Here is a 10,955-nt window from a genome sequence, read left to right as displayed (position 1 = left end):
GCTCCCGACCAGCCCCACGCCACACGGACTCTGGCCACCGGAAGCAGCCCGTTGCCATCCCATCTGTTAGGCGCACTAACAAGCGAGGTGACCGGATATCAGGGTATCCGACCGGATGAGCCGGTGGACGAAACGGGTTGAGACGGTGACACGTGGCGCTTCATTCCTCTCGAAATCCCAACGTCCAGATTCGCCTGACGGCGCCGTTCTGTACCCCGACGTCACTGTTCCGTTCCGTGCCCACAGAAACCCCCACCTTAGAAGTACATCCCAGCGGACGGCAGGATCTCGTCACCACCCCCTTCGCCTCGTTTTTTCCAGAGAGAGAGAGAGAGAGAGAGAGAGAGAGAGAGAGAGGAGAGGAGGAGGGGAAGGTCTGGGGAGTGCATGAGGAAGTGCAGAGGGGTCGGGGGGGAAGTCGGGGTGATGGAAGTGTCCCAGGTGGTTGGGATGAGAACGAGGTCCCGGACCTTGGCCCTCGCCTCCGCATCTGCGGCGGCGGCGGCGGCGGCGGCGGAAAAGGAGAGAGCGGGGTCGAAGCGGAGGAAGGCGGCGGAACCTGCCGGGGTCCAGAATTCTTACCTCCAGCTCCGGAGCCGGAGCCTCGTCATGACCCCCCGGATCGCGAGGACACCGGCGAATCCCGGCGGCCCGCGGGCTCGGGGCCCTAGCCCAGCCTCTTCCGACCGCCTCTCCCGCTGTTCCAGCAACGCCTCCAGTGAGGTCGTGTCCGTCGAGGGCCGCCGGCGGCGCCTTCGATCCGGCGATCGGGAGGTAGGCGGAACACGAAACAAAGACGGAACTGAGCTCGTTAGGGTTTCAGCTGATCTGAATTCTTCGTTTTTTTCTCTTTTCTCCAGGGTGACGACGATTTGGAGACGTCGCCATGTTATTTCGAGCGCAGCAGAGAGAGGTTCTCCACTATTTCCCATTTGCCTCCCATTTATCTTATTCTGTCTTAATTTTTGTGATTTAACTTGAATATTTTCTATCTTATTTTAGGAAGGAGACGCCGCCGCCGAGCGAGCTGCGAGGGGAATCGTGCAACCTGGAATCAACGGCGGGGAAGAGAAAATCAAGGAGATCGGCGACGGTGGAGGCGGCGGCTATAGCGACGGTGGAGGCGGCGGAAATCGAGGTGTTTTTCGCGGCCGCGGAGAGAGCCGCCTCCGAGAATCTCCAAATCTTCGGCGTCAAGTAAATCCCCTCCTCCGTTCTCCCTCGTCGTACTTTCGTAACGACATATCCGGCTGCCCTAACCTGAGCGCCGTCCTCTCTTTGTCGCAGGTACAACTACGACGTCTCCAACGACGTTCCATTGGACGGCCGGTACGAGTGGCATCGAGTAAAGCCATGATCAGAAGGGAGGGGAGTAAAAAGAAAAAGAAAAAAAAAAAAAAGAAATGCAAAGTTGTTATCTTTTTTCATTTTATTTTAATTTTAGGGAAATAATGTACAGTTTTGTTGTAAGTTAACAATCATCCTCTTCCGCTGTCCCTATCCCTCTGGAGTACGAGATATACGGAGAAGCTTCTGAACTGAAGCCCCCGTCCTTTCGTCTCGTTTCAGGTGGGCAAGAGGAACATTTTAAACTCCAATAATTTGCTCCGCCCTAAATCCTCCCTTCTCTCTTCCCCTTCTCTACTGCTTTCAGTTGACAGTTTGCATCTTGGGTTGTTCTGGGCGTCGGCGGAGGCGCGTCGGCCTGAGAGGAGGGAGAGACCGCGTGGGAAGGAGGGGTGAAGCACGTGGTGAGCTGGCCGTCACCCAATCATCTCCAGGCCTTTTTCTTCATCCTTTCTGGATTAAATGATGATTTTTTTTAAATTGTTTAGGGTTATATTTGATTAGTTTTTTTTTCTGAGGATCGCTTTGGATCTGGTGCCCATGTCAAGAGACATGGAGGCTATCTCAGGGGGGGGACTCTGGGAGGAGAAGAAGGAATGTTAGCTTCAGAAGTAATTTGAGATCCAGGCTTTGTGGCGAAAGGAGAGAGAGGTGGACTTTTGGGGAGGTAAAGGCTTGGGACGTTGGGAACTGGGGAGAGAGCCTTCTGTGGATCCCTAGGTGTGCAAACTTCCGAGGAAGTCAAAAGAGGCGAGGGTGAGAACGTGGTCGCCTCAGCAGTGGATGGCTTTGGCAGTTTGCTGAATTTTTTTAATCAACTACTTTTATCTTTCCAGTCAAGGGCTTTTTTTCCCCTCTCTATCCAAGCTACCAACAGTTTTAGCTTAGCTTTTTTGTGTATGTTGAAGTGCAGGCTTGCAGCTATAGGTAATATGTTGATAAAGCTTCCATTTTAGTAGCTAAGGGAGTGAGGGGGAATATTATTTTTAATGACATTTTGTTCGGAAGGATAGTGTATGTACTTGCAATTGGGGTGAGATGGATTAAACTGATACCAATTGGACTATTTGCTCCACAAACATGTTGTCAGTTGTACTTCTCATTTTTGGATGCGGGAGGTTTATGGATTGAAATCGTAAGCTTGAACTGGAAATGTTGAGCAAATGGATGGCGACAGTGGATGAGCAAGAGGCCCTACAAGTGTTGTACCTGTCCCTTTTAACTGTTATGGGAGAGCATCATGATTAGTATACTGTTAAGCACGTGAAAGCGTGTACTAATGAAGTGCAATTCTCGTTGGAGTATGGAGGAACAAACGAAATGAAGGATTCACAAGATTTAGTCGACATGATTTATATACTATTTTAAGACCTTATGATTTTAACATCTTTTTTTCTCGAGTCTTGAGACATGATAGGAAAATGAGCATGTACGGAGATGGCTGGGAGTTTGCACCCTTGAATAGAGGAAATGATCTCATCTCATGATTTATTTTGGTGATGTGGTAGGAAATAAACATGATGATACTGTATAATCGTATTTGTCCAAATCACAGTTGATATGGCCATTGGGATATACTCTGCAACCCTTTAATGTTGTCGGATTAAGTCAAATCTGACCGATCAATCTAATGTCACACATCATTCGATGTGCTGGATGAAATCTTACAAATCGGCCGGACAGCCATTCAGCTCGATGCTCATCTCAAGTCAACCCGAATCCCTTTAGCTTTGTCAGCGACTTCAGTACTTCAATCACACCGAGAGTTAAAGATTATAATCATGGCCAATATGTGCCAAGTAGCTACAGTTACGATGCAACCAAAATGAATATTGCACATCTTTCAACAATTATCACACAATCACAGTTCGTTATAATACGACCTCCAGGAGATTCCAAACTCCATAGCGATATATAGATTCAAAACCTCTGCATGAAGGGTTAGACAAAAAGATTATTCTTATTCCCTCGATTTTAGTTAAGTTACTTATCTTTCGTACACCCAATACTTTCTCTCTATCTTAAACATTGGAGGGCTTGGCAGATTCGGTGAGTTTTCTACCCATTGTTGTCTTATAGATCGACAGGGGCAATCCACCCTAGTAGTCTGGAGATTGGCAACAACAGTTAGATATGGTGAAATCATGATATAAAAGAGAGAGCTTCATTCTTTGTTCATCTACCATACTTCATACATAAGTTCGAGTTGTGCTTCTAGTATTCTTTCTTGTTTTCATTGAAATTCTTTATTTTCATTAAAGTACATCAAGCTTGCTACCACAGTGAATGATTTTTAACTAGTAGTGAGCATGAGTGATCTCTTTAATATTTTCTAGTTTTATATGTGCATGGCGTGGACGTTTAGTGGTGTTCTATATTGTTTCTATCAAAAAAAGTAATTCTTTTTTCAAATTTATTGCAAGTTTATAATTAATAAAGCTGAATCCTAGTAGCTCATCTTTTGCCTTGGCTCCACCGATTAGCCTATCGACTCCACCCTCGCTGCCAACCTCGGCATCTGCCTCATCCACATCAACACCATGATAAGGAGGTCGCCAACAATATCATGTCCCTCTTATTTTGCCTCCTCCTCCAGATCACCTCCTCTCCCGCCACTCCTCCTTTGCTGCCTCTTGTTGGCTTGACAATGGGTTGTTAAAAAAAATAGTGATGCTGAATATGTTTGTGTTTCTAGAAATCTTAAAAAAAGATAGAAACAGAATTTCTATTTCTAAATTGTTTTAAAAGGAAAAGTGACAGTGATATCAAATATAGCCTTAATGAACACAAGGTGAGAATAGGCTTGGGGAGACCTGGTTTCACCCTTGTTTGTCCTAAGGATCAGCCTTTCCAATGTTGCCACTTTTCAGGTTATTAAAGCACAACTAATTAATTAGTTCTAAGGATGTGCGAGCATACCATCGGCCTGAGTAGAAAAGGGTAGATAAGTTTTGGGTTATAGTGCCTTGAACCTTCAAAGACTTTTCCTGTTGAAATGCTACCTACTTGAGAAAAAGGCAGCGGTGATAGATTAAGCTATAAACTAAACTACTGATAATTTAAGATAAAAATAAATTTAATTGACAAATAAAAATAGGGATTTTAATGATTGTTCATCTAAAAAGACCGTTACAACTTCATATATATACATTCTTTTCTATAACTAATAGAACAAATGGTCCACTTCTATTCTAACATTTGTCATTATTGTTTCATGCCTCCACTACTTATAACAGTTATGGTACCCCTCCATTATCTGGGCATTACTCCCTATTCCACATGATCTGCATCTTGGTAACCGTACGTTTATCACTTATCAGTCATTCCTCATTGAGATAGTTTGTTCTTGACCTACTAGGGTGCTTTGTTTTATGTTGAGGATTTGTTCCCTTTGTCACTTTGATCTACTTGGGAATTGTCTCATATCCTGCCGCTTAGCCGGCAGTTTGGCCTATGCTCATGCTCAATTTACATGGCAGTGCTCTATACTTGGTCAGTCATTAATATTCAATTTGTACTAAGTCTCCTGTTAGTATTTCATCTATGCTCGGTTTGTACTCTGATGTCTGGTTCACGCTCGATTTACTATTCTAGCTCGGTCTACATTATCGAACTTCCATACTCTGGCCAAGATCTTTGGATATGTGATGATTCCTCTTCTTCATAGAAGTCACTGTTTCTTAGCCTGTTTTTAGTCTCCTCACCAATCTGTATTTGATTGGACCATATCTCTTAACCGTTCGCTTGGATACGGTGTAAAAATTATTGCCTATAGCCCATCAATTAATGATCACAAGGATGATAGGATATACTTGACACCAAATCCAGCCTCAATCCTGTGTTTGAAGAATTTTCCACACACCAAAATTTCATCATTATTTTGCACCTCTTTAGTTTTGTAAATCATAATCGATGTGCCATGTATTTATATCAGGGAGGTTTTTCTAAGTGGCATACTATCTTTACCTTATCCTAGAGATTTCACCCTTGCTTGGCATCTTATCCATATGTCTTTCTACGGTGCGCCCAGCTTCTATAGTAACGCCCAGCCTTTTTCTTTCATTTATCCCCACCGTCTTCTTCCTCTTGCAAAAATCTAATTTCATTGCTGCTCGTTCCTATGTTCTGAATTAAACTTCATTCTTCTTCTATTCGCAATCCATTCCTTCATAGCCTTTACTGAGATAGAATCTGTAGTGAAGCAAGTGGAGTAGCGATCGGAGCAACTCGAACGCTCTTGGTTTTCTTAAAGCTATTTCTCCTTAGGTACTCATTCCTGACCATAGTCTTCTCATTCTTAGCCTAATGGGATGTTACATGTTATATCCTTTTATAGGTCTCCCTCTGCTTCCAACCAATCTTTACTTCTTAGCCCTTAGGTACTCATTCCTGACCATAGTCTTCTCATTCTTAGCCCTTTGTTTGCGGTTGCCTTCGACCAATTCGTTGCACTTGAATCATGGAATGTCAAGTCCTAGTCTTTTGGACCTCAGAATTCTTTTAAACCTTAGGCTGACTGACAAGGAGTTTAGCATCCTTGATGTGGAGTCTGGCTGTGATTTAGAGAAAAACGCTCGCTATACTAGTTACATCAACACCTTTGATCAAAGAATCAGCTTATTTCTAAGCAAGAATAAGTTGCCCTTTTACTTGTCGGGATTTGTAAGTTTCTTTTGTGCTCTTGCTTAGCTAGAGTTGTCATCAAGACCTACCTTCGACTGGCTATTGCTGTGTTTGAGGATCGGCCTAGTATGATGGCCCTCTAGTTTTTGCCGGTAAGAAATTATAAAATATATAAATAAATCTATCTCATCCTATCAACTTAAGCTTTTGGGATAATTGGTGATTTTAACATGGTATCAGAGCAGAGGTCATGCATACTTACCAAGACTTGCTCATTTGGCAGTCCTTGTCTTTCATTTTCCATTTACTTCAAAAATTTTTTTGAGAGTTCGGCTCGCTGGACCCACTTTTTTTTTTCTTCCCTCCTCGCGACTCTAGTTTCCAAGGGTTGGTATGTCTTTTAAGGATGCCTAAGCTATGTGGGCATTGTGAACATATTTTCTAGTCACATGAATGGGATCTAAACATGGGCCATATTATCGAACAGTCTAGCAATAACATTGTGTTTTGTAGAACATGATTCTTTCAACTTTTTTGCCAGACAGTTCGGCCTTGCTCTAGTAATCCCATGTTCATCTATTAACTCCCTTATCACCTCCTTTTAATGATCCACACTTGATAATTTATCCGGGCTTATTCTCTTCAACCATCTTCTTCTATAGCCAGCATGCTTAGAGTTCCAATTTATCACTTTCACTCATAAGCCTGCCATGACTGAGAACGTCTTGGCTTGGTGTGATTCTTATCTGAACAAAATCCGATCCTATAGAGTCACTGCCATCCTAGCCCATATCGATGTTGATTCTCTTTTTGCTTGGATGATGAGAATGGTTCATCCAGTACCTGCAAGTCGGAAAATAACCAACCTATTTTGCAGCCTATAGATGGAGTGGCGTTGGTCTTCCCTGAGAATAAAGGTAACCTCCAGCATCTTTGTAAGGCAATAAAGATGCATGAGAAGTTTTATGGGGTCAATACGTTGGATATCTTAAGGATATTAACTCGAGTCAGAGATTGTTAGTCGAGTGTAGATCGGAGATTCCGGGTAGGATGAAGGTTTAACTAGTTGGCCTACCATAGAAAATTTAAAGAGTGCCTAACTCCTCATCAGCCTGCAAAATATTATAATATAATAATATTATTACTATAAAATAATATTACTAATTATATAATAATATTATTATCTTAGAATGTTTTATAATAATACGAATTACTTGTGTATGTTATTTTATCATATTATATTAAAGTATTATTATTCATTACTGTGTTAATAATATTATTACATGACCATTACATAATAATACTAGTGGCAACGACATTTTTGAAATTTTGTAAATATTTTGTTATTACGTGACCATCACATAATAATGATTTGTAATGGGCAAAAACGACCAAAATATATTGCAACACAAATTAGTTTATGGCATCTAATTAAAGTTTTAGAAAAATTGGGATAATTTTTTTTTTTATCCAAACTTAAAATGTTGTTTATATAATTTTTTCTGGGCAATACCATCTTTTTTTTTTTACTGCTATATTTTTGGCTATTATTATATATCAACATAGGCAGGACACTCAGATCATTATTTATGGTACTTGTTGTCAGGAGCGCCCCAATATATTTGGAGGCCTAAGGCCATTTTGTCTTTGAGGATTTTTTTTTGGGGTAATTAATCACCGCTACATTTAATGACCGGTCTCTAATGTTTAATCCCTGTTGACTGATTGTTTAACAATCAGTCCAGCCATATTTCAATACTTTATTATGAGACGAAAATACCCCCTAAAAATATTAAAATGCTCCTAACCCTTTTGATCTCCCATTCCCAGAAGAAGAAGAAGAAGAAAAAGGGGCAGCCGCCACCGACCACGGCCCGTCCCCGCCCGAGCTCCCTCCCGCGGCCGCCACCGGCCCCATCTCGCTCCCTCCCGAGCCCCGTCCCGCGGCCCCGCCCCCTCCCGTGCCCCTTCCCCTCCTAATCTCTCGTTCTCAGAAGCAAAAGGAAAAGAAAAAGGCATGGCCGTCGCCGGCCCCTGCTCGCCACCTCCCAAGCCCCCTAATGCGGCCTCGCCCCCTCCCGCGGCCGTCGCCGGCCCCTGCTCGCCCCCTCCCAAGCCCCCTTCCGCGGCCTCGCCCCCTCCCACGGCCCGCCCCCGCCCGAGATCCCTCCCGCGGCCGCCGCCAGCTCCTGCTCGCCGCCTCTCGAGCCCCCTCCCACAACCGCGCCGCCATGAATGCCCCCACCCCCGACCCCGCCCCTTCACGAGCCCCCTCTTGCGGCCATGGCCCACCCTCCTCCTGCATCTGTCGCGGCCCGGCCTCTTTCTGGAGCCACCGGCCTTGCAGGAGGAGAGGTGTTCTCCGCCGCCGCCGACGGCGGCCCTGCCCCATCCCGCGGCCCCCTCCAACAGCCCGACCCCCCTCCGGTGCCGCTGGCTCGCGGGAGAAGAAGAAAGAAGAAGGGAAGAAGAGAAGAAAAAGAAAAAAAAAGAAAGAAAAAGAGGAAAAGAAAAAAAAAGAAAAAAAATAAATAAATAAATAAATAAATGCATAAATAAATAAATATAAATAAACAAGTAAATAAATAAATAATATATTCTAATAAAATAAAATAATTATAAATAAAAAAGGAAAGGAAAGAAGAAGAAGAAAAAGAAGAAAAGGAAAAAAAAGAAAAGAAAGAAAAGAAAAAGGATGAAAAGGAAAGAAATAAAGAAGAAAAAGGAAAGAAAAGGAAAGAAAAAAAAAAGAAAAGAAAAAAAGAAGAAGAAAAAGGAAAGAAAAAGAAGAGAAGGAATGAAAAAGAAAAAAAAAGAAGAAAAGAAGAAAAGGAAAGAAAAAGAAAGAAGAAAAAAAGAAAAAAAGAAAAAAGAAAAGAAAAAAAAAGGAGAAAATGAAAGAAAAAAAATTAAGTATGTGCAGAGAAGACTTAAATGTGTACAGAGAACACTTAACTGATTTCTTTTTCTTCTTTTTCTTTCCTTTTCTTTCTTTTTCTTTTAACTTCTTCTTTTTCGTTCCTTTTTTTTCCTTTCCTTTTCTTTTTTTTCTTTCTTTTTGTTTTTTTTCTTCTTTTTCTTTCCTTTTTTTTTTCTTTCTTTGTTCTTCTTCTTCTTTCTGTTCTCTTCTTTTTCTTTCCTACTCTGCACATAGTTAAGTATTCTCTGCATCACACAATTAAGTGTGTGCAAAAAAAAACTTAATTGTATACAGAGAACACTTAACTGCGTGCATTATACATATAAGTGTTTTTTTGTATACAATTAAGTCTTCTCTGCACATACTTAAAATTTTTTCTGCACACAGTTAAGTGTTCTATGTATTACATAATTAAATTAAGTAGGAAAGAAAAAGAAGAAAAAAAAGGAAAGAAAAAGAAAGAAAAGGAAAGAAAAAGAAGAAAATGGAAAGAAAAAGAAAAAAGAAAAGAAAAAAAGAGAAGAAAAAGGAAAGAAAAAGAAGAGAAGGAAAGAAAAAGAAGAAAATGAAAAAAACGAAAGAAAAAGAAGAAAATAAAAGAAGAAAAAAAATAATGAGTGAGTGGCAGTTAGGTTAGTAAGCTTAGTACACAGGTAATATAGTATGGCACATATTTAAGTAAGCTTGGCATTCAATTAATTAATATTTTAACACTTAATCTAGCCTGACACAGTTTTCTGTTTTGTGCATACAGTTTACCGTTCCCTGCATATAGATATAGTTTCTGTACTCACAGTTTAGTTAAGCTATCTGATTTTGGTAAATGTTTCGAATCAGTTACAACGACGTGATAGACCATTAATATAGGTTGTTCTTGTGAGCCAAGACTTATCCTAGCATGGCGCATAGTCGATTAAGCTTGAAACACACTTAATTAACCAATGCACACACTTAATTAACCCCGAAACATAATTTTCTGTTCTGTGCACACAGTTTACCATTTTCTGCACACAGGTATGATTTCTCTGCATACTGTTAAGTTAAGCAATCTGATTTTTGTAGAATGTTTCGAATCAATTACAATGACGTGGTAGATACTTAATATAGGTTGTTCTTGTGAGCCAAGTCTTACCTTAGCATGGCGCATAGTCGATTAAACTTGAAGCACACTTAACTAACGATGATACATACTTAATTAACCTCGAAATACAGTTTTCTGTTCTGTGCACATAGTTTACTATTTTCTGCACATAGGTATGGTTTCTCTGCACACAGTTAAGTTAAACATGCTATATTACTTGTATACCAAGCTTACTAACCTAACTGCCACTCATTCATTATTTCCTTTTTTTCTTTTTTTTTCTTTCTTTTTCTTTTCTTTTTATTCTTTTTCTTTCCTTCTCTTCTTTTTCTTTTCTTTTCTTTCTTTTTCTTTCCTTTTCTTCCTTTTTTTCTTTTCTTTTCTTGATATTGATAGATACAATGGAAGAAAAGACAAAAAAAAAAAGAAGAAAAAGAAAAGAAAAAGAAGAAAAAAGAAAGAAAAAGAAGAGAAGGAAAGAAAAAGAAGAAAAGAAAAAAACAGAAGAAAAAGGAAAGAAAAAGAAGAGAAGGAAAAAAAAAGAAGAAAAAGGAAAGAAAAAGAAGAAAAAAGGAAAGAAAAAGAAAAAAGGGAAAGAAAAAGGAAGAAAAGGAAAGAAAAAGAAGGAAGGAAAGAAAAAGAAGAGAAGAAAAGAAAAAGAAGAAAATGAAAATGAAAAAGAAGACAATTAAGTATTCTCTGTGCACAATTAAGTCTTTCCTGCACACAGACTTAATTGTATCCAGAGAATATTTAACTGCGTACAGATAGCACGTAACTGTGTGCATCACATAGTTAAGTATTCTCTGTACAGAATTAAATCTTCTCTACACACAGTTAAGTGTATACAGAGAATATTTAACTGTGTGCATCACATAGTTAGGTGCTCTCTATACACAATTAAATCTTCCCTGCACATATTTAAATTTTCTCTGCACACAGCTAAGTATTCTGTACATCGCACATTTAAGTTAAATATTCTCT

General features: G+C 40.4%; 1 protein-coding gene across 1 annotated transcript; it reads left to right on the top strand.

Annotated features, from left to right (window-relative positions):
- The first annotated feature begins 354 nt into the window (after positions 1-354).
- On the top strand, positions 355-1,631 carry LOC120105477 (cyclin-dependent kinase inhibitor 1-like). Its single transcript, XM_039117999.1, has 4 exons — positions 355-774; positions 861-913; positions 1,003-1,197; positions 1,288-1,631. The coding sequence occupies exons 1-4, from the start codon at positions 388-390 to the stop codon at positions 1,355-1,357; spliced, it is 705 nt and encodes a 234-aa protein (XP_038973927.1). The 5' UTR covers positions 355-387; the 3' UTR covers positions 1,358-1,631.
- Positions 1,632-10,955: the final 9,324 nt, after the last annotated feature.

Source organism: Phoenix dactylifera, unplaced genomic scaffold (genome assembly GCF_009389715.1).
Source record: "Phoenix dactylifera cultivar Barhee BC4 unplaced genomic scaffold, palm_55x_up_171113_PBpolish2nd_filt_p 000294F, whole genome shotgun sequence".
NCBI classification, from domain to species: domain Eukaryota; kingdom Viridiplantae; phylum Streptophyta; class Magnoliopsida; order Arecales; family Arecaceae; genus Phoenix; species Phoenix dactylifera.
Note: the sequence above shows the minus strand (reverse complement) of the source record. Positions and strands in the feature narration are given on the sequence as shown.

Excerpts from the sequence above, each read along its gene's own strand:
- LOC120105477 (XM_039117999.1), top strand. The coding sequence starts at position 388 with ATGAGGAAGTGCAGAGGGGTCGGGGGGGAAGTCGGGGTGATGGAAGTG. Across the intron at positions 914-1,002 it reads TTCGAGCGCAGCAGAGAGAG|GAAGGAGACGCCGCCGCCGA; the intron begins GTTCTCCACTAT and ends ATCTTATTTTAG. Across the intron at positions 1,198-1,287 it reads CTCCAAATCTTCGGCGTCAA|GTACAACTACGACGTCTCCA; the intron begins GTAAATCCCCTC and ends TCTTTGTCGCAG.